Source organism: Antennarius striatus, chromosome 16 (assembly GCF_040054535.1).
Source record: "Antennarius striatus isolate MH-2024 chromosome 16, ASM4005453v1, whole genome shotgun sequence".
Lineage (NCBI taxonomy): Eukaryota > Metazoa > Chordata > Actinopteri > Lophiiformes > Antennariidae > Antennarius > Antennarius striatus.
The window spans coordinates 15574502-15597077 of NC_090791.1; the positions used below are offsets into that span (position 1 = coordinate 15574502).

The 22576-nt window shown below is 41.7% G+C and overlaps 3 protein-coding genes across 6 annotated transcripts; 2 read left to right on the forward strand and 1 right to left on the reverse strand.

The window, feature by feature from the left end:
* Window positions 1-93: 93 nt before the first annotated feature.
* On the reverse strand, window positions 94-4166 carry angptl6 (angiopoietin-like 6). 2 transcript variants are annotated; one of them, XM_068337236.1, is made up of 7 exons: window positions 4017-4166; window positions 2905-3374; window positions 2668-2805; window positions 2392-2590; window positions 1277-1470; window positions 544-814; window positions 94-455 (listed from the first exon to the last, which is right to left on the reverse strand). In XM_068337236.1, the coding sequence occupies exons 2-7, from the start codon at window positions 3367-3369 to the stop codon at window positions 271-273; spliced, it is 1452 nt and encodes a 483-aa protein (XP_068193337.1). In that variant the 5' UTR covers window positions 3370-3374; window positions 4017-4166; the 3' UTR covers window positions 94-270. The 2 variants fall into 2 exon arrangements, with proteins under 2 accessions (XP_068193337.1, XP_068193336.1); XM_068337235.1 differs by having other exon boundaries at window positions 3924-4165.
* Window positions 4167-8191: 4025 nt separating this feature from the next.
* On the forward strand, window positions 8192-18095 carry LOC137610045 (SWI/SNF-related matrix-associated actin-dependent regulator of chromatin subfamily E member 1-like). Of its 2 annotated transcripts, none has more exons than XM_068337466.1 (11): window positions 8192-8242; window positions 8752-8815; window positions 9389-9432; window positions 10874-10972; window positions 12556-12648; window positions 13941-14072; window positions 14860-15031; window positions 15128-15300; window positions 15412-15513; window positions 15620-15857; window positions 16334-18095. In XM_068337466.1, exons 2-11 carry the CDS (start codon window positions 8809-8811, stop codon window positions 16660-16662), a joined length of 1389 nt encoding a protein of 462 aa, XP_068193567.1. In that variant the 5' UTR covers window positions 8192-8242; window positions 8752-8808; the 3' UTR covers window positions 16663-18095. The 2 variants fall into 2 exon arrangements, with proteins under 2 accessions (XP_068193567.1, XP_068193568.1); XM_068337467.1 differs by having other exon boundaries at window positions 12556-12636.
* Window positions 18096-18527: 432 nt separating this feature from the next.
* si:dkey-283b1.7 (von Willebrand factor C domain-containing protein 2-like) lies at window positions 18528-21840 on the forward strand. Of its 2 annotated transcripts, XM_068337410.1 has the most exons (4): window positions 18528-18935; window positions 19165-19294; window positions 20838-21122; window positions 21409-21840. In XM_068337410.1, exons 1-3 carry the CDS (start codon window positions 18558-18560, stop codon window positions 21077-21079), a joined length of 750 nt encoding a protein of 249 aa, XP_068193511.1. In that variant the 5' UTR covers window positions 18528-18557; the 3' UTR covers window positions 21080-21122; window positions 21409-21840. The 2 variants fall into 2 exon arrangements, with proteins under 2 accessions (XP_068193511.1, XP_068193510.1); XM_068337409.1 differs by having other exon boundaries at window positions 20838-21840.
* The last annotated feature ends 736 nt before the right edge of the window (window positions 21841-22576 follow it).

Consider the following 22576-nt stretch of genomic DNA (forward strand, 5'->3'; position numbering starts at 1 on the left):
GCCAATGTGGTGCAGTGTAATTTTAAGGTAAATTATAAATTAGGAAACAATAAAGGTCATGAATTACAACCTTGGACACAAAGGTTAGTGTGTTTGTCTTGGTTTAATGATTTGTTAATAGTCTACACAAACATCAATGACACATTTCCATTTATAAAGGCACACTGGCTCAGCACTTCACCATGGTAACAGTGGAACATGTTATTAGTCCTCCAGTGCCATCTACATCAGTTCATCATTATTTTTATTCCCCCCTTGTCCATAATGTGACTATGTGGGCTTGATCATCATGGAAACCCGTTTGAGAGAGTAGGACCCTCCGTGAAACTCGGCCCAGTAGACTCCATCCTGGTAGCGGCTGCGATAGTGTCCGCCCCGATACCACACACCATTCAGATTGGAGTGGGCACACATGTGATACCACCAGCCTCCTTTCTGGTAATGGGCACAGTTCCCTGGCAATACAATAAAAGACAGACAGTCACTAACAGTAAAAGTATAACTACCAACACAGTTGACAAGCAGAAATGGGGGAGGGCAGACCTGGGTAGCCGTCTTTGTCGCGGTCCAGAGTGGTGAAGGCCTTGTTGCTGTGCCATGACAGCGAGTCACCTGCGTTCCCCTGGTATTGTCCTAAGCGCAGTCTGTACCAATCGCTCTCTGGTTCCACATGGAAGCTATCGTACTCAGCAAACACATGTCGGCCCTGCCAGTCTTCCATAGCCACCCTTAGCTTATACTGAGCCTGCTTTGTCATCCAGTAGAGGTGTTCCAGGCCCAGCCAATACTCTCCATCCAGGTTCCCGAAGCCTTGCTGTAACATAACAGCATAGTGATTAAATTAAAGACAAAGCACAAGAATGTGTCGATTATTTCTGTTAAGTTTGATACTTTTGAACCCGACTAGCATCATCGCTGCTAGTTTGCTCTATTAACAGCTACAAGATTGACAGGAAAATTTAAAGCAAGGTGAATCCCAGAGGGCGAACAGTGTCGTACTATAGTTAGACTTTGACTATCAGTTGGCTGTCAATTAAAATATTCAACAATTATTGAATAGTTGGAAGAAATTAGAGTCCCCTCAGATAAAATGTCATGACATTGGTGATCCTTTGACTTTTCTTCTGGTGTCATTATCACACAGATATTTGCTAAACCTCAGTACTTTACCGTTGTCAGTGCGAGCAAGTTTGCATGATTGCATGCTGACATTAGCATGTAGTTCCATGGTTACGTGATATAGCATAGCAGGGCTTTAACCTCAGTCTGGAATTACCTTATACTGCTCCCAGGTCCTGAAGAAGTTGACAGACCCATCTTGTCTCCTTTGGATGACCGTCCATCCTCCCAGAGAGTGACTCTGATCACACCAGGCCTGCAGGAGGCGGTTGGTGTTCTGTGGGCGGAGGAGATAGATCCCACTGGTGGTCTCGCCCGATTGGAGCACATGCTGGCAGTCCCGCCAAGGCCCTGAGTTAGCAAAAGCAATATGCAGACACACTACATAAACATTTTGACATTCCTTACTTAAGGATTTAATGCTACGTCACTGCTGAGGATGATATCAGAACGGAGAGCTCTGAGATGCAGGCACCTATGATTTCCTGAAGGAGTTCATCAAGACAGGATAGAGCTTATTAGCCAGTAATAAATTCAATTAAAAATGGATTCAGTAGTTTCTGCTGCCTTCTCTCAGATTTCAACCCAGTAATGGCAGTTTTGGAAAACACAAAATAGTGTTGGTAAAAAAGGCTTTTGTAATTGTTTGTTTTAGTGTCATGAAAATCACAGATTCGAAACAAGCCTAGCTTGTCTGTTTGTCTTTTCGGAGCCGAGGGATTTTTCCTGACACATGCTCAGTGTCTCGTATTCAGTGATAGGATAACCAAAGGAATCTGCACAGAGAAAAGCTAAAGCGATAACCCCCTAACGCTGACCCCCTGACCAACGTCTGCAGTCCACAGTCACACACCGTCATATATTCACACCAGCATGGTTACACTCTTGTCACTGTGTTAAAAGAAGGTCTTGACTCTCTCAAAAAGAGGAGTCACTTTAGTTGTTGACACTTTGAAACGACTGCACAACTCCTGTAATTTGTCATTTCATACATTCCTGTTGTGCAACTCCGCAGAAGCCGTGTGATCTGCGGCCGCTGACAAATGCAGTGTGTCATAAAGGCTGTCTCGGCTGTTTGGATTAGAGCTGCTAGCTGTTTCTGACATTGTTTAGGCATTCCCATAGAGATAGGACTCCTACCGGGAGGTCAGTGACTCCCTCAGTTTCTGCTTATCTAGGAGGCTAAATAACTCCAAGGTTGAAATGCTTAAAGACACACTTTTAAGTCTGATCGTGTTCCTCTGGTATACAACATACTTTCTGGTGATGTACCTGGAGTCTTTGTGATGGGGAAGCTAATGAAAGGAGGGTCCGTCGGAGAGCTGGCTGTAGTGGAGGGGAGGGACGGAACCATTTTGTCCTGCTGTTGCAGGGAAGCACTTTGGTCTCTTTGAAAGTCATTGCTCACTTCTTTGACTTCGGAGCTGTTTAGATGCATATGAGGCCGTTTTTTTGGTGGTTCAGTCGTCACCTGCCCAAGACAACACACACACACAAAAATGACACACAAGTCTCACTTCAAGTGTAAACAAAACTTTGTTCCCCTACCAGAGAGGACTGGGCAGTGTCTTTGCACTGGCACTGCTTCTCCAGCCGAGCGATAAGTTGATTCTGGGAGCTCATGATGGAAGTGAGGGCTCCATATTTCTTCTCCAGTTCCCTGAAGTTGCTAGAAACCTGCAATGCCTGAGATGTTCCACAACCCCCAGCAAGAACACAAAGATGAGCTCTACAATTATGAAAAGCTTTTGTGGTGCTTTGAAACCAAAAAATTGCTGTGCTCACCTGTGTAGTAGCATTCAACAGGAGGTTCTCCACCCTCCGTTGCTCCAATGCCTGGTCTTTCTTGTGTATAACTTCACGCAGCAGCTGGGCGTACAGCTGAGCAATACGAGAATTCATGCTGTTGCTTTCTTTGCGCAGGGCTGTTACCTCCCCGGCAAGGGTTCCCTCCTTCTCCAGTTGGGCTTGGAGCTTCTCCATCTGCTCCTGCTGCCGGAGGAGGTCCGCTCGCAGTGCCGCCACCTCGGAGAGGTTGGTAGAAGTAGCCTGTGTGTTCAAACACAGCGCTCCTGTCAGTTTTTGCTGTGGGACAATGAAGGTGTAAGAACAACGGCTTCCTTTGGAGTCTGCAGATCTTGATGAACGCTTCTGAACACTCTCCCCACGAGACTCGTCCTGTCCTACTCGTGTCGCTTGTGTCGCATCAAAACAGAGTATCAAGAAAAGAGTCAGACCTATTTTCAGCATCTTCCCTGGAAGCAGAACAGAAGAAGAAGAAGAAGAAGAAGACACAATCAGAAACACCACAGTAAAAACAATACAGAATTACTTTTGACTCAACTCATCATCACTACATGTTCACCAGATGCTTCCTTTCTAAGAAAAGGTGCACACTTCTCACTCTGGCTGAATTTATTAGCAGGTAAACAATGAGGGGCCAACAGTCAACATCAACCAGCCAGAGTCAACACACCTCCATCTCACGGCCAACTGAAGCGTCAACTCCACATCCAACCACAACAACCACAGTCAACACCATAAACACATGAATCCAAAGAGACACACACATCTCCTATGTCTTTCTTGCAGGGAAACGTTATCGGTATCAGTGTCCGCACTTCGCACAAGCTGTGTTTTTCTGAATTTAAAAAAAAAACAGTCTAAACTGATTAACTATGTGTTGTCTCAAGTGAGTAAATGATTAATTTGGGATCATGCAACATGATGTAAAATAAATGCAAATGCATTTCTCTTCATACTAAAGTGTACCATAGTAACTCAACCTGAGACACAAAACCTACCGTTGCAGCTGAAAACAGTTCAGGATGCCTCTGTTCTGCTCCACGCTGCAGCTGCAGCGACCACAATGCACAGATGTAAAAAATTATTAACACCTTTGAGAATCACATGTTCCAGGATAATAAAAGGAGCTTGGCTTATTCCACTTCCTCCAAATCAACTTGCTGATTGACCTTGATAAAAACAAAACAGAAGACGCCCGGGTTTTGTTTTTTTTGTTTTGTTTTGTTTTTTGTCAGCAGATGAACTGCCTCTCTCTTCTTCTCTTGATGGTCTGCCTCAGGATGTCTGAAGGAGACATCTAATTACAATCTATTCAAATGACGCCACCTCCCATTATTTGTTTCTGTGGGGGTCTGAGAGCTATGCGCAGGAATCCTGGGACGTCTCCTCCCTCAGGCCTCAAACGACTATCCTGCCACAGTCTCAACCCACAAAGGAGCTGAACTAATATGGTGTTCACAACAGAAGTTTGAACAGCATTGGGCCACAACTAATATTTTTATTATTGATTAATATTTTTATAATTTCTTTAAATTCACTAATTAATAATTTTGTTAAAATCTTTTAAAGGATACTCATTCTTTTCTTGAACAGTGCCCTTTTCACGAAACAGCAACTACTTAGATTTTTAGCACTGAAAATCATTAAAAAACTACTAAACTAAACACGGGTTACATTTCTGGTGAATGAATTAATTAGTTGTGTCAGCTTTGTTTTCATTACCTCATTTAAGAATCTTCTGTTTGATATTGTTGTGAGTTGGCTGCCCAAGTTTTATTGTTCTAGTGGCCACACTAAATCTGGAACATGAAAGGAGGATGAGGGTGTATTACTGAAAGAGTGATGGACCTGTAAAAGATCCTTGAAGGAAGTGTGGGTGCCACACCTAAAATTACACTCCTCCTTGTGGTTTCACAGAAACTGGCAGTGTTCCTCGAGTTTTCTAACAAATGTTGTCTCTCTGTGACAAAAATCAGCTACTTCTGTCTCTTATGAACTTGACAGCATAGTTTTTAGTTTTTTCATGTTGTTATTGAAAGTGCTGCCGTTTAAATAATTTTATCGTGTTGAAGGATAGGTCTTGTAGAAACATTGCGTGAGACTGTAAAATTAAGAGTTACATGTGTTTTATTTGACATAGCCGCGCTGTAGATACAAATAAAAGATGAACAGATGTGTTTTACATTATTGTGACAAAAAATAAAATAAAAATAAAACTAGATTAGTAGCAGATGAAAGGAGAAACACCAAACTCCACCGTCGTTAGCTAAAAAAATATTTTTCACATTGTGATTTAGTTATTTGTGATCAGTTATTAATTTTGAGAGATCACAAAATTAATAAGTGATAACATACCCTAATGATTGCAACATGGGCGTTGTAATAATCGGAGTTTGCGTATTCCAGTAGGTGGCTGGGGATGAGCGTGGGCCGGAATTTCACTGGGTTTTGCTTCCCTCCAGTGGCGATAATTAGAAACTGCACCAACAATTTGACAACGTTCGTAATAGTAAAATTAAAGCAAAGAAACACCTGCTTAAATATGTTTCTACAGTGAATCACTCTCTGCTGAACAGTAGGGCCAAAATGTGCTTAAGAAAAATGTTTCGCTGGTGTTAACAGTTCAGCATGGAAATCCACACCCATCACTCAGAAGAAAAGAGAAAGGGCATGAAAGAAGCTTTTTAAAAATATATATTTTTCACCACCTTACAATGCAATAGTTATTGACTTATGTTTTAAATTTATTGCTTAATCCACTAAGCATCCATCCACTCATCCACGGTGGTGCAGTAGGTAGCGCTGTTGCTTCATAACAAGACAGTTCCGAGTTCGTGTCCCACTCTGTGAAGACTTTCCATGTTCTCTCCGTGTTAACGTGGGGTCCCTCCAGGTTGTCCAGCGTCTTCCCCCTTCCAAAGACGTGCAGTTTAGATGAATTGATCATTCCAAACGGCCCCTAGGTGTGAGTGTGTGCATGAGTGGCTGTTTGTCTTCCATTTGGCTCCGCAGTGCAATGGCATTATGATTAGTGTCCCCCACCTCTTGCTTGCAATTGCAAGTCAGGTGGGATAGGCTCCAACAACCTGCAATGTGACCTGCAATAAGTGGAACAAGCAATAAAAAAATGAATGAATGAATGATCAGTTCTAAATTGTCTGTAGCTGTGAATGTGTTTGTCGGTGGTTGTTTGTCATTCATGTGATCCCGACTGTAGACGAGACAATTATGGTTATCTCCTCTACAAGTAAATGGATGGATGGACTGGCATTCCAAAGATGAATTTGTGTGTCATTACATCGGAGATACTTTTAGTATGAGTTCATACTTTAATATACATGTAGATTACATAAAGAAGTATCAAACTTTTGCTTCAGGTGATTTTTAGCTGAGAGTTCAGTCATTTGCAAAAAAACCATGAAATGCATGTACACGATAATGCAGTCAAGATTCTTTGTGGATGAACAGTTCAGTCCAGAACACTTCTCATAGTTCCAGCTTATCAAATTTGATGCTTTGTCTTTTTTCTGGTCCCTTTCATTACAGGAAAGTGGATGGAGGAGCACTGGACAGAGATGGGAAAGATCCTCAGACAGACCATGAAGAGGACAAAGAAGGAACAGATTAAAAATTTTAATTTCTGAATTTTCTAGCTGTGTGGCTGGCTAACAGACTGGTCCCTTTGCTGGCACGAAATCATCTTCTAAAGCCAAAAGTAGTCACTCGGGGTCTACTATTAGTGACTGCTTTTCTGGGTGTTTCATGCCTGAAGATGGAAAAAGTCATTATAGACTCATACTGAATGTCTACTATCTCATGACATGTTCTTCCTGTAATGGGTTTTTGGGTACTCAGCAAACAGAGCTCTCACACCTCCTTGTCTTAACAGAAGGGAAGCCTTCAAAGCCCTGACTATTTGGAAAGAGAAACAAAACGGAGAAAAACACCACCTACCTCACACACATTCATATGTAGGGAATACATAACACCACCACACATATCGGTTCATTCCCTCACTCTGTCATTGACCTTCGCCCTCTAATATTGCCCATTTCTCTCATATCACTCAACATTACAGTATTCATCTTTTTGCTATGCATTAAGCGTTCCATGTCACATATTTCATCTATGATTTGCTGCCATTCGTCCTATGTGGATGGTACTGTCTTACACCATCTCCCTCTAAAGGCTGTTGTGCAATTTCCAGTCATATTCATGGCCCGACATCCTTACTAACATGGGTGTGTCACACTAAGTATTGGTTTGGTTTGTAATATTACACTGTTCCGAGAGTGTTCTCTCCATGTATGAGAAGGTGTTGTAGACTGTTGTGTTTTCCAGATACACAGCCCTTCATCTTCACACACCAGCAAGGGTCTTGCTGATGTGTGAATGTATGTGATTGTTCCGTTGGTGGTTGGAGAGGGCGTTGGTGCGGATTGGCCGCCACATTTCTGCCACCATCACCAAGTACTATTGAGGAGTGAATGAATAATGGATCCAATGTAAAAGCGACTTTGGGTGTCTTGAAAAGATATAAATCTATTTTATTATTATTATTATTATTATTATTATTATTATTATTATTATTATTATTATTATTATTATTATTATTATTATTATTATATCCTGCTTCAAAGCGGTGATGTTTTGTGATTGTCAGTGTTCGTGTGTTCGTCAGATCATCCGTCCGTCCGTCCGTCCGTCCAGCAAATATCTTCGCAACCATTGCAGGTAGAAAGATTAAACAAACAAAAAAACATAACTCGGTAGCAAAGGGGATGAAAATGAAATGATGAGCTTGACCTTGAGAAAACTAGGTCAAGGTCAGATAGAAAGATGAGGGAGAAGATCAGTATAAGACCATAGGTCAAAGTTAGGGCTTTGATCTAACTATGCACTAGCTTTGATCTATGATCTTACTCACACTGGTCTTACTCCATATGCACTAGTCTATGCACTAGTCAGGTACTACTTTTAGGGTACCCTGACATACCCTGAAAGTAGGTCAGGGTAAGTTGTGGGATGTTGCAGTTTCTGACTGCTTGTTATTATTATTATTGTTCAGTGACAAATTAATTTTTCAATAACTCAAAATTAGATTAGAAATTACTTATTACTTATTCCTGCTCATTTGAGAAACAAACATTGTTTGGTAATTGTGTGCTCCCTGGAGCAACTGCATTAAAGGCTGTATTTATGCTTTTATTCTGAAAAAATAATTTCCGTCGTTTATGAAAATTTCGTTATACTTCCGGTTTGAGTGAAGACTGACGACGGAACAAGCGGCCCTCCAGAGAGAACAAAGGACATAAGCGTGAGTGTGTTTATTGTATTTCTCCCATAAGTACACATAAATGTTTTATTTGCACCATTTTGTAACTTAAATATAAAAACGAAGCAAAGTAGTACATATTTGATTATTAGCTATTTCATCCCGTAATATTGGCTCGTTAGCACCATGTGCTAGGCGGCACCAGGAGCTTGTAGTGTCGATTAGCCTAGCTGTAAACATGGTGCTACCTTTGCACATTAAGGACCCATCGGTCTCATCTTTACTCTTTTGTGTTTTTGGTTTTCTTGGTTTTTAGAAACAATGTACACGGACGTTAGTTAGCTGCTCTTTTTCAGCGTTAATTCTTCGCCGAATTTTCTTTGTGGCGGCAGGTTTAGCTTGAAGGCCACACTGAGTATAACCATCGTTTCAGCTCTGGTTACCAGTGCTGTCACTAACTTTGTTTTTGTCGGTGTTAATACTTCGCAAACTTCAGAGGAGGAGTGCTAATTGAGCTGATTATTTTGTGCCCCCATGTTTTATTTTTCCAGGTTAACCAGTATGGACATAACCCACACCGAGAACCTTTAAGCCACTCTCTAGCCACCATGTCAAGTAAGTGAACGCACACGTTAGAAATGATGCTGAAGCAAGTGCACTGAATTTATGCTCGACTGCACAGCAAGGGGGAGTTTGCATGTTCTCCCCGTATCTGCGTTGGTTCTCTCCGGGTTCTAAGGCTTCCTCCCACCTCCAAAAACATGCAAATCAGGTTAATTAGCCGGTCCCAAATTGCCCGTAGGTGTGAGTGTGTGCGTGAGTGTTTGCGTTTCGGATGAAGCAGTAGAAGATGGATGGATGGATGATTTTGATGGTGGTGTTGTTCTGTGGTCTGGGATGTCAATAATACCCACTGGTCAATTGCAAATACTTTCCCATTATTTCTTAGATGAATACGGGATCGGATTAACATTGTGGTCCAACAAGTCAATAATTACAATTGGTTGCTTTTGTTATTGATTTGTCTGAAGTAGAAGATGGAATAAAATATTCATGGTATGAATATTTATGGCATAACCCTAACCCCAAATCCACTAGCATAAGCTTGTCCATGACTAGTATTCTGAACCATGCAGTGAGGTGTTTTGAATTGTAATATCTGTGTCTTACGTTTCCTTTTCTTTTTAGAACGACCTTCCTACGCTCCTCCTCCCCCACCTGCCCCCACAACAGTAAGTGCCAAACTGTCATTTCATAGTTCTTTAGGGAGAAATGCTGATGTGAGCTCTCTTCACTCAGAAGGCCCTTTTTTTAAAAACTATATTGTTCTATCTCCACATCTTAGATTGCTTTAATTCTATTTCTCTTTCTCTCTCTGAACACTTTGAAGTTTCTACAGATAACTTCTCTTGCTCCTGCTTTCTCTTGTCATATTGCCACTAATTGAAGGTCTTAATCTGATGAGATTTATGTGCCTTGTTTGTTTTTGCCAAACATTTGGCCTTTGGTTCAAGTGTCTTTATCAATGTATCTGGCTTATGTTGAATTTCACAAATGTATATCCTGTTAGAGACAAAAATCCAGTTTTGATGCAACTGCATTAAGTATCATTGTGAAAAGTTGAATTGCAATTTGCAGTCACATTGCTTATTAACTGATTTGCTGCTATTGACGTCCAAGACGGTGACACAGAGCTCCTTTATCAATATACTTCTTCACTAGTGTAATGAAACTGATCCCCTGTAGGTGGCAGCAGGGTTGTTTTTGGATGAGAGATCAGAATATATGAAGAAGAAACGAATAACAAGAGTGAAACATTAGGAGTCGGATCAATTCAGACAGTTCACGCTTGTAGAATATGTGTTACAGTACTTTGAGGAGAAAGAGTGTCAGGATCGTGAAAAACAGTGATAGAGAAGTTGAACAGATGGAGCTTAAATCTGATCCCCTTCACTGCGAACCCCAGAGAGCTGCCACGGAGCTCAACAGATTCACTGAAGCTCTGACAGCAAAAAAAATCATACATTTTATTTAAATATAGATGTTGAACATATATTTTTTAATTTTGTTGTACCATCAAAAGCCCTTTCTCTGTGTTTTTGTTGTTTTATAGAAGGAAACCGCTGTTGAGATGGTTGAGGTGTCAGTAAATTGAAAAAAGGGGTCAAAATCACCGTTCAGCTTTTCGCAAAAAGAACCAGTGTTTTTGGGTGAAAACAGTCTATGTTCTACTGCCGATTACCAAAGAACGGAAAAATGTAGAACAGCCTTTTTTTCCTGATGAAAGAAGAGTTGAACTCTTCCTTTTGATCGTATCAATATTTTACATAGTCATAGAACACAATATTCTGTGGGTCCTGAAATGCTCTAAAACCGCTGGCAGGCACTGAGTTAAATGCAACTTGTGCTTTGTAGCAGATAAGCTTGTTGCAAGCTCCGGACATCCATGCAACATTTACATGTTGTGCACTCATTCAGAATGCCAGCCTACAGATCAGTTGCCTTTTTTTGCCTTGCATGATGACATCATGAAAAACAAACAAGCACAACAAAACATTATATATATATATATATATTCATGCTTTCCCCCTTTTCACTTATTTCTGTTATCCCTCTTCCTCTTGTTTGTGAGCCATTTCTCATCCGTGTTTTGTCTCATTTGTCTTCCATCAGCAAATGCCTTCCACCCCAGGGTTTGTGGGCTACAACCCTTACAGCCATCTGGCCTACAACAACCTCCGGCTGGGAGGGAGCTCCGGAGGCCCCAGCAGGGTAATATATTGATGGAGGGATTTGGAGAACAGAAAAAGGGATGGGTGCAGGTTATGAGGGGCCTAACATAAGGACATGGGGAAAAGTGAAAGGAAAGACAATGTGGAGTTTATGAAGTCAGAGGTGGATGATGAGCATGGCATAGGAGAGTGGAACCGGGGAGTGATGAGTGGGAGAAAGAAGCAAAGGGTGGGGGGGTAAATAAAACAGTCAAGGACTACATTGTTTAATTATAAAGTAAGTGACTTGTATCAAACGTTCAAGGCTTATTGAACAGGAGAAATAAAGTTTTAATCTGGTTTTCCCCAATTATAATATGTATTATATTCACAATGTAAATTGGCTACATTAATTAAACAGTGCAGCTACAATAAATATTTTGACCAGAAATGTGGTAAACCTGTTATTTGGTTCTTTTGTCCATAAATAAAAGGCTAATCAACTCAATTGAAAATGAAATTGCCAAGTAAAAAATTTAAACTTCAGGTTGTTGAAGCATCTTTCTGTAGGACAGGACTCTCCTAAAAGTCCATAGGACTCGCATTTGTTGATGATCTCCTTCAGGGACTCCACATGATTCATTACATATACATTTATTTGCTGCTTGCCTTTTCAGCCGATAATTTTTCACCCATCTCTGGTTTTATGTGTGGCTGCTTTATTTCCTTTTCCAGGTGTTGGACTAATCCTCCCTTTTTTGATGTACTTGAACGTAACTGGCCCCGGCTCTGAGGGTCAGAAACATATTTTGTTTAGCAACAGTCAGGTTTAGCATTGCTCTCACGGCTGCTGTATTTGCTGCTGGCTTGAGGGAGTTAGCAGCAGTCAAATAATCCTGCGTTAATATCCTTTCGTATTTTTTGCTTTAAATATGCACCCCTACAGATGAATTCCACCTTTTCCATTCTGTGTATTTATTCTCTCAGGATTGACACAAAATATATCACATGATTCCAAATTTGACAGCTTGAAACCTCTCAAGTGAGAAATGAGTTCCTCCCTTGGAATTAGGATAAAGGTGATGATGGGTTAGGGCTTTGCTAGCTTTTATTAACGTTTAGACAAGATATTTTATCACATAGACAAAAACCGGTCCTCTGATTCATTGTCAGGCACCTCCCATCAGTCTCTGGACTTCTTCCAATCCAAATTTAACTAGTTTGCCTTTGCTTTATGTTCTTCTGGTATGTTGGTGATGTAAACAGGAATGCTAAAGGAACAAATTGCATGATTTAGTTCCTGCTCTTTCAGTTACAAACCCATTGCTACAGTTATCGCTCATGTAATTTTTGCTTTCTAATGGACAGTCCCTAAAAGCACTTTAAACCACCTAAAAATCATCTTCACACAAAGAGCACCAGGTAGAGACAAACACATTGAACTGATGCTGTTCATGCATCAAAAATGCAGAAATCCAGCTGTAAGGAAACAGGACCGCTGTGAACGGTTGCCTTGATACGAGCAGAACCAGCGGATATTTTTGTTTACTCTTTCCTCTGTCTAATTTTCCCGTTTTTTGGTTTCCTTTCCATCCCCTCATTCACACTTTTTCTCTCACCCCCCCCTCTGTCATCCCTCCACAGAACTCCTCAGGCATCACCGTCCCAAAGCCTCCCAAACCTCCAGACAAGCCACTGATGCCTTACATGCGGTACAGCCGGAAGGTAAGCAGGAAGGTAAGACACCCATCCACGGTGTCTGCTTTTACTGCTTGTCCTCCCATCCCCTGAAACTTTGCAGGGGTTTGAGGGTGGGAAACAGCCAAGCCATGACGCCTTCACCACCTCAGCCAAACAGTGGAGGAGACTCTCCACCCTTTTGTCCTGTTGGCTGACAGCTGCAGTCTCCTGTGTCTGTCATCCATAAGAGAAATTACATCTTCTCCATGTTTTCCTTCTGCTACCACTCTGCCTTCATTTCCTCCTTTTTGTGCTAATTTCTTTGACTCTTGTGGCTTCACTGCTGAAATTTTATACTTTCAAATCTACATCAATGCAAATCTACTGGACAGAATCACTGATTTTGTGTTTTCAAAATCTTCCATTCCATTTCATTTCATATTTCTCCATCAATGTGTGCAGATGCCTGGAGAGCAACTTCAGGAACCGTGCAAACAAGCAGATTCAGAAAACATTCATGACTTTGAGAAATTAAGGATGACAGAAAGCTGTTGGATGTTTTATAATGCTGAGGACATGTTGCATTGATATTTCTTATTTCTTTGTAAAAAAAAATACCCATTTTTTCTCAAACCTAAAGTGTTATTTGTTTGCCTGGTAAGTTGGTTATGTTGCTATAATTTGAAACGTTGTCAGTAGTACAATATTTTTCGACAACTAGTTATTCTGAAGAACAGGTCCCCTCTTGAATGACACATAAAAAAATCTTTTTTTTTTCTCTATTTCGATAGCTTCTGATGAGATTGACATCTGTTCCATCTAGACCAGTGAATATTTAGGACCCAGAAGCTCAGAATATTCCACAGACCTGTGACTAGTTGAATAGCATCTGTTTTCTGTCCATGTCTTCCAGAAAGAAACATTCTGACATCCTTTTGGATGAGCTGGGGTGCTTGCTAACTTTTTATCCATGACTCCTGTTTGTATCATGATTGTTTATTTCTGTTTATTTGTGTTTTCTGGGACTTTAAAGACTAGAATTGAAATGTTACCTGTCCCAATGCCAATATTTCCAAAGCCCATCAACTCAAATAATCTGGGTGGATTGTACCCGAAATAAAACAGAATATATTTTAGGGTGAAATAAGCTCTCCAGGCCACTGTAGATATTTTAATGTTCCAGGAGACTTTCCATTTGAGAATGATCTGTTTTCCTTGGCACGTTTCCTCCTTTCTTTCATTCCTCTTTAACAACCAAACCTACATTAACTGCATTGCACTGCAATGTTAGTTTGGTGTGCGTGGGGTAATGCACCTGTTTGTGTCTTGCTTTTGTGTGTTCATGTAAGGTATGGGACCAAGTGAAGGCGTCAAACCCAGACCTGAAGCTGTGGGAGATTGGAAAGATCATCGGTGGGATGTGGAGGGACCTGACTGATGAGGAGAAACAGGACTACCTGAATGAGTACGAAGCCGAAAAGGTGAGCCGGACAAAACTGTGGAAGGAACATGTGCCGATCTTCAACGACTGTTGATTATTGAAATACTGTCAGTCATAGAACTTGGTCTGTTACGAAACTTAAAGATGTCTAGCGCCGAGGGGAGGAATACAGGGAACCCCCATTAACCCTTTCTTGACTGGTGACAGTGATTATTTGTAAGGCTGTAAATAAAGGCTGAGGCTGTTTGTTTATGAGCAGTGTAGGTACACGCAGCTGTGTTCGCTATAACGATGTTACGCCTTTAGCCAACACACATGACTGAAGCGGAGATAACTAGTTAGCCAAATGCTAGCTGACTTCAACAGCTTGTGAGGAACTTTCTGTGTGTAGCTCTGAGCCAGGTCATGACCACACACTGCTAGTAACCTGAACGAACTCCCCCTTAGGGATGACCACCCCCATAATCCGGGTGGACAATCAAATATGACTCAGGATGGGTCACTTTATCAAACATCCCGGAGATGACGTAAGGTTCGGCGCTTTATGAATCAGATCGTTTTTGGCTCTGTCCAGCCATGAATCCAAAAGATTCCAAATATCTGTTGATGGAGGAAGCGTTTGCTTTCCAGATTCTAGGATTTGGTAGGGTTAGCGAGGACCACTATGTATGTAGAGACCTGAAAAAAATGTGTTTTTCATAATAGGACATAATGTTTTCCCTCAGATCTTCTGAAATCTGCCATATCTTTATCAGACTTGATCCTGTTGATTCTTTGCTTTTGTTTGTTTTGGATTAAATTCTTCTAACATTGGTCCCACCCCCCAGATCGAGTATAACGACTCACTGAAGGCGTACCACAACTCACCGGCCTACCTGGCCTATGTCAACGCTAAGAACCGGGCAGAGGCGGCGATGGAGGAGGAGAGCAGGCAGAGGCAGAGTCGTATGGACAAGGGAGAACCGTACATGAGCATTCAGCCTGCAGAAGACCCTGATGGCATGTTCTAAGTGGCACACTTGGAAACAGATGTTTTAATAATCGATGTGTAAATGTTAACAGCTAACCGTCTTTTTTCTCGGTTTTTCCCATCAGATTACGATGATGGTTTTTCAGTGAAGCACACCGCAGCCGCTCGCTTCCAGAGGAACCATCGGCTCATCAGTGACATCCTCAGTGAAATAGTGGTGCCTGACGTCCGGTCTGTGGTCACCACCGCCCGCATGCAGGTCCTCAAGAGGCAAGTCCAGTCTCTGATGGTGCACCAGGTACGTACTTTCTGTGGCAAGGGGATCCCAGTCATGTTATTGCAGGATGTAATCCTCTGCACACTGCAAACGCATGTCACTAATGACATTTGTGTTATACTCGTGTTTCAGAGGAAGCTGGAGGCAGAACTTCTGCAGATTGAGGATCGTCATCAAGATAAGAAACGTCGTTTCCTCGAGACAACTGACTCATTCAACACGGAGCTCAAGCGGGTACAGCAGTTCTTTATTAACCTTCGAAAGAGCTAAAGGAGCAGATGAACCTTTTACAATTATCGGAAATTTCAGTTCATGCGATGTTTATTTCTTGTGTCTCCAGCTGTGCAGCCAGAAGGTGGAGGTGGACATGGAGAAGCTAGCAGCAGAGATGGCTGCTGCTGAAGAGGCGGCCAGGCGCCGGGCGGAGGAGAGGGAACGCGAGGCGGCCGAGCAGGCAGAGAAAGCTGCTCAACAGCAGCTGGAGGCTGCTAGCAACAAGGCTCCAGAGCAGAGCAGCGCTAATGCTAACCCAAGCTCAGGGACCAAGGAGGAGGACAAACCCACACCTATGGAGACAGGTACAAATATTAGTTTGACTCCTGAAGCAGACTCCACTTAGAACAGGTGAAAATGTTTTTAGTGCCATTAACCACTGAAAAATGGGGAAATACATTTTTTTTTTGTGATTTCCGCTACAGTAGTATCTCGAGATATGAGGTAATACTTTCACTGCTGTGATGTCTGAATATAACACAACTGTGTCCTCACACCGTGAAACCTGACAATCATTCACAACCACATTAAGTCAGTCAGCAGTACGAATAAACCGCTGCTACATAGTCTTCAATAAATAAAATGTGTTTCTGTAAGAGCTGCAAAAAATATAAGAAATATATACAAGAGAAAGGTTTGACATTACAGGAGTACTTTTGTAAGTTGATATTTTGAGGAAAAATTTAAGAAAATTATCAGAATATAATAAACATGATTTTCTGATGTGCTCCACCTTCGTTTGATCTGAAGCTCATTTTTCTGCCCTTCATTCCCTCCCCAGATGAGGCAGCGCCTGCAGAGCCTCCCTCAGACTCCCAGCCTGCTCCACCTCGTCCATCCGACCCCCCCTCTGATAAAGCAGGTCCTCCCCCTGAGCCTCCCAGGGAGAGCAGCACTCCTGGCAGCAGCGCCCCCAGTGACGACAACAGTAACAGCAGCATGCCCGCCGCTTCCTCAGACGGCGCTGCTGCTGCCCCTGATGCCCCAGCGACCCAAGAAGCCACCTCCGTCGTGGCCACAGTACCTCCACCGCCCCTCGCCTCAGAGGAGGCAGCCCCTCCTCCACCGCTACTACCACTCAACCAGGGCAGCAAACCGTATGACATGTAATCGTCGGTTAGCTAAACGATCGCTGCTGGCCCGCACTCGAGAGGATGTGGGACTTGTGTGTTGGCTTTGTCACCACAGGCATGGTCAAGTTCTGATCGGTCACGTTTGTGACGGTATGGTTCATAAAATAGATGTCTTTCACACTAGATCCAGGCGGGGATTAGGATGTCACTCAGTTCTACTTACGCTTCCTTTAAACTCCTGTCCACGTCTGATTAGATGGTGTGAGACCGTGTTTCAGGCCTCCTTCAAAGTCAAGTAACATGATCCATTTTTGGATTTCACTGTAGTCACGGATACTTTAAAACGGGATCCATAACCCATCATTAATCTTCACTCATTTCCACTGTACTGGTAGTTAATCACCGCAGCAGCAGAGCTGAGCTTTGATCAGGGTCTGTCTGCTTTACCTGAGCTGTACATTACTTTCAATATTGAAACATTATTACTCAGAAAAGGTTAAAAAGTCTAGCAGTGAAAATTTGTCAAACATGTCTTCCCGGAATTAAGTTCATCTCCCAGCATTCAACAGTCTAAAACCTAAACATGACAGGACAGAGGGTTTCTCTGTCTTTCAAAAAAAACAAACAACTAAATTAACCAACACATTTCCAGATTTATTTGCTAATCTTGTGCTTTGGTTCATGACTTGACAGTTTTTTATGGAAGGACTCCACCTTCAACACCTGAATTTTATCGTTGGAGGTTGTGATTTTTCAGGACTACTACTGTACTGTTACCTCTACTTTGGGTTTTTAGAGATTTAGTGATACTTTTAGAGTAATATTAAACTCTGTACTAAACCTGCACCCTTGAATCACATGCCATTGCTAAAATACTTCAGTTGGACTGGGATTAACAGTGTTTGCAGATTATTCCAGGTTAGCACGAATGAAGTAGACACATTTTGAATTATTTGTGCACTCAACTTTCTGCATGCTGTACTAAATAACTGTAATCCTGCAAGTATTTGAACAGTTTCTGAAGTCTTGGTCAGATATCTGCAGGGGATGAAGGTGCCATTTGAAACTTAAGACAAACACACTGTGTGCAACAAAAATTTAAATGGACCAGGTTCTTGGTAAAAGCTGAACAATAAAAATTGCATCGAGTATAAAGTGGACATAGATGTTTGTTAGTCCGTGTTCACCATGTGTATGTAGAAAGAAAAGACCTATTAGACATTAAATATTGCACCCTCTCTACACGTCCAGGCTTTTCCCTCCTTTTATTCATAATGCTCTTGACACCACAGCATTTATGCTGAGAGAAGCACACCACACCCCACCCAAACCTAATCCCTGTCATCTGTGCATTTAAAGAACTGTTTTCTTACTTGAACTTGACTGTTTTTAGTAATATGCCTCTGTTTTTGCATCTTTCTTTTTTACTGTCTGAACTTATTTACCCAAATAAAGATGATTTCTTTTGAACTCCTTTTTGTTACATTTTGCAGTTATTTCTCAGTCCGGATTGTTTTATAGCACGATTGGTTGTTTTATAGCATGGTTGGTTGTATGTGATTCATATTGCACATTTCCAAGAGAGGTTCCCAACAATCACTAACGGAAAGAAGACGCACAGAGGAGACCTTATGACATCAAAGTTTATCCAGTATATCTGTGCACTGCAAAATTAGAATATGAAAAATAGAGGAATAATTCACTTGAAGAGAGTTGTCAAATATCTCCTTTATTTTCTTTCTAATAACTTCAATCGCTTCCATTTAAGCACGTGTTCTCTTTCTTCGGATCACTCCATAAAGTCTCAGGTCGCGTCTGATCGGATCTAATGAATCGGGTCTGACTCCGGATTCGGCCATCCATCGCGTCACCGGCGCCTCTGACGGTACGGGAGGTGCAGCTCACCGGACCAGCAGTCCCGTAACAGACACCATGACGCACCGCCAGCGCGCTCTCATCCACCTCTCCATCGCGCTCTCGCTGCTGCCGTGGCGCGTCACGGAGCTGCCGGTGGCGGCGGATTACTCCTCCAAAACAGACTTGGACTACGACTTCGGGGACTATCGAGGGAAGTGGTGTATCGACGACCACGGATTTGTTTACGGGATCGGTGAGGTTTACTACCCGAGCCCCACGGCGTGTCCGTGCACATGCACCGTGGACGGTCCTGTGTGCGTCCGACCCAAGTGTCCTCGAATCCATCCGCGATGCACGCGGATCGGATATAAGGCGTGCTGTCCGGTGTGTGAGGCCATGGCGAGGATTTGTGTCTACGGGGGCAAAACGTACCGGCTGCTGGAGGAGTTCAGGGTGAGAATGAACCAAACTTCTCCACTCCTTCTCTCTGTTCAGTGCAGAGTGACTTTGACTTGACTCTCTATCCCCACCTCCTACCTCGCTCTCCTTTGTCACATCTATAGAAGTACTACAACATTCTAGAACACAACTAGGTGGGCAGAGCAGGTTCTTTGGTGACAATGTGGATCCTTCTAAATCAGAATGAACAGGACAACACTGACTCAGACCATCTGTGTTCCAGCTGTCCAGGTGTGAGCGATGCCGCTGTGAGCCCAACGGAGAGGTGTACTGCAGTGTTTCCCACTGCCCCGCCCTTCACTGTGTCAACCCCACCTATGAACCCCACCACTGCTGCCCCATCTGTAAGACAGGTAAGATTCAGCCAGCAGCCTGTCTGTGGACTGTGTCGGTTGTTAAAACTGTCTTCTGCATAAAACTCACTTTTTTCAGGACATTTATGTCCATAGAAGACAAAGACCTAAACACTTTTACATGTTTACACACACACACACACACACACACACACACACACACACACACACACACACACACACACACACACACACACACACACACACACACACACACACACACACACTTGTACCTTAGGCCTGCTGCAGCTCTTGGAACCAGCACCAGTTATGTCACCCCACTCACCCTGCAGCTTAATGTCATCGCTGTTATGTCATCCAGGATATTACTGCAACAAAGTGCCTTCCTGACACACAAAAAGAGCAGCAGTGCAGTAATAAGAACAACAACTTTTATTCCATGTTTTTATTGTGCAATACAAACAACAAAAAGCACTGATGAGTGTGAAAGGAAAACCATGAGTCAATGTTACGTCCTCCCAGTTACCTTCCTGCTTTATGGGAGTTATGGGTCATTTTCTGCTTTGCCGCTCCCCTCTGATAAGCCAGTGGGACAGATGGTTTGGTTTGTTGCGTCACCGATTTTGTCCTGCTGCTACCAGATTGCTTGCGTCATCTGTGATTTACGGAGACCGGGTGGATCTGGCACCAGATAGACTGTACTTCCTGTCCTTCTGCCGACTGGCTCTGGTAATCGTTTCTCAGGTATCTGCGAAATACAGGAACCCCCACCTGTGAACAAGGATGTAAACCAGTTCAGAGGCACAGGCTTACATGTCTAATGTATACTATTCAGTTCACAGAATATTACAGTACTTGGACCCTAATCAGACTATGATGTGTTCTTTATTCCATGCCATACCAATGTCAAACATTTAGTCTAATATACAGTCATACATAAAAACCAATGCTGGTAAAAAGGTCACCTCTTTGGAAGAGGTCAAGATCGTGGTGTAGTAGCTGTTGTAATACTAATAGTGTTCATAGTTTAAAAAATTCTAATTACAAGTATTAACTAATTAACTACTAAAACTATTAACTAAAACTAATAATGGAAATACTAGTATTAGTAATGAAATGGTAAACGTAACTGATATTAGCAGTAATAATAGCAATAATAGCAGCAATAGTAGCATTAATAATACCATTAATTATATCAGTAATAGTAGCATTAACAATATCATTAATTATAACAGTAATAGTAGCATTAATAATACCATTAATTATAACAGCAATAGTAGCATTAATAATATCATTAATTATAACAGTAATAGTAGCATTAATAATACCATTAATTATAACAGTAATGGTAGCATTAATAATACCATTAATTATAACAGTAATGGTAGCATTAATAATACCATTAATTATAACAGTAATAGTAGCATTAATAATACCATTAATTATAACAGTAATAGTAGCATTAATAATACCATTAATTATAACAGTAATAGTAGCATTAATAATACCATTAATTATAACAGTAATAGTAGCATTAATAGTAGCATTAATAATTGGTTGTCACTCTTTCCTGTCACACCAGGTCCCAACTGCTTTGCTGGGAGCAGGGTGATCCCAGCGGGGCAGCGGGTGGCCATCGACGACCACACAGAATGCTACTGCACCTACTGGGACGGGACTTGGCACACCCACCTCCAGGCGACCTGCGAGCAGAGACCCCAGCCCAGCCTGACACCCAGCGCCCCTACTCAGATCCCCACGGGGGAGGAAAGGAGGAAGAGAGGGGAGGTTCCATTAATTCCCAGACTGGATATAATACCATGAGTCACCCAGCAAGAGAAAATAATCTGAATCCAAATTTAAATGGGTATTTGTATAATAATTACTTAAACTTGTGCCACTAAAAGGTGAACATAAATTGATAGTTGGATGTCAAATTATCAAGATAGTTCAAGCACAGCATATACACTAAAACTATATTTTAGTGGAATCAAAGAGGCATTAAATTACATGGAAGTTCTAGTTTGTAAATATTCTGGCATGTATCGTCAAATAGTGCCATGCTATGAATGTGGATGTGATCTAAAAAAGAGTTTTACATGAGCTGAACTTACTGATGACCCTTGTTATTTTTTTTATCATTACTACTGTAGTGAATCAGGTTGTCCTACTGTGATCAGTATGAAAAGGAAACATCAAAGTCCAGACTGTTGTCCCGCTCTGATATTTCACTCTGCTCCACTCGTTACACCAGAGAGAGGACCTCAGGAGGACTGATGGGTGTAAAGCAATCTCCACAAAATCAATATCTGTCAGTCAGTGGGGACCACTGACAATGTCCATTTGTGTCATTTTGAATGTATTCTGCTTATTTCTAATTAATTTTGTCCCAAACCTTTTGCTGCACAAATGCTTTCCCTGACATAGCAGATATTCAGTGTTGCTAAACATTTTTAACCATCACCCAGGCATTTGTTTTCTACATATAAAGTCAAAATCAATAGCTCCGAAACTAATGTTTTGTGGATGTTAAGTTGTTGTTATACCCTGTGAATCTTCAGTCTGGAACTAAATTTTCTGATTATGTCGACATAATAAAAACATATTTTGTTTCATTCTATTAGTTGACATAGTGGTTCCTCACGTCTTTGCTTAAGCACTGGTTGACAAATTCCTCTTTTCAAAAGAACATTCAAGATATAGCTCTTTTGATCTAGAGCATCTTGCAAGCTGTGATCAATCCTGTGATTATTTTTTTGTTATTTTCGCACATTTTATTTACTTACAATTCATACAGTAAATAAATGGAAGCCAATGACAAAGGGTCATCAAGGAATGACTGTCTGGACCAGTAATCTGAATGATGTCAGTGTCTGGGCCTCCCATCACTTCTCCAGGTTAGAGTTAAGTTACACTGATTGGAATATTTTTTCATTTTTATAGCTTTCACCAGCAGCTTGTCTGACTGCCTCAAAACCACCTTCCATTTTAGGGGTTTCATTACCCCCTCTAGAGGTGAATCTGAAAAGGTGCATCAACAGGGCTTGATTGCATCACATGTTGACCGCAAATTTTTATCACATTTGATACTTGACAATCTTATCAACAGATAGGTCCTAAACTAGATAATTAATCTTGCTTGACTAATGTCTTGTCAACCTCAGTGGAAATAAAATCACAGCAACAGTTGGGACTTAATTTTAACACACGGGGGTTTCAAACATGGTTCCTTCTCATTTGTGCAAGTGATCCGACAGACCTTCATACTGTTTCAGGTCAGGAAAGCAACAACCACACTTTCAATATTATAAACATGTATAT

Coding starts and splice junctions, on each gene's coding strand:
- angptl6 (XM_068337236.1), bottom strand. CDS start 3,369: ATGCTGAAAATAGGTCTGACTCTTTTCTTGATACTCTGTTTTGATGCG. Junction 2,806..2,904: donor TGTTGAATGCTACTACACAG/GTGAGCACAGCA, acceptor GGAACATCTCAG/GCATTGCAGGTTTCTAGCAA. Junction 456..543: donor CGACAAAGACGGCTACCCAG/GTCTGCCCTCCC, acceptor TTGTATTGCCAG/GGAACTGTGCCCATTACCAG.
- LOC137610045 (XM_068337466.1), top strand. Junction 10,973..12,555: donor GCTCCGGAGGCCCCAGCAGG/GTAATATATTGA, acceptor ATCCCTCCACAG/AACTCCTCAGGCATCACCGT. Junction 15,858..16,333: donor ACCCACACCTATGGAGACAG/GTACAAATATTA, acceptor TTCCCTCCCCAG/ATGAGGCAGCGCCTGCAGAG.
- si:dkey-283b1.7 (XM_068337409.1), top strand. CDS start 18,558: ATGACGCACCGCCAGCGCGCTCTCATCCACCTCTCCATCGCGCTCTCG. Junction 18,936..19,164: donor GGCTGCTGGAGGAGTTCAGG/GTGAGAATGAAC, acceptor TCTGTGTTCCAG/CTGTCCAGGTGTGAGCGATG. Junction 19,295..20,837: donor CTGCCCCATCTGTAAGACAG/GTAAGATTCAGC, acceptor CTGTCACACCAG/GTCCCAACTGCTTTGCTGGG.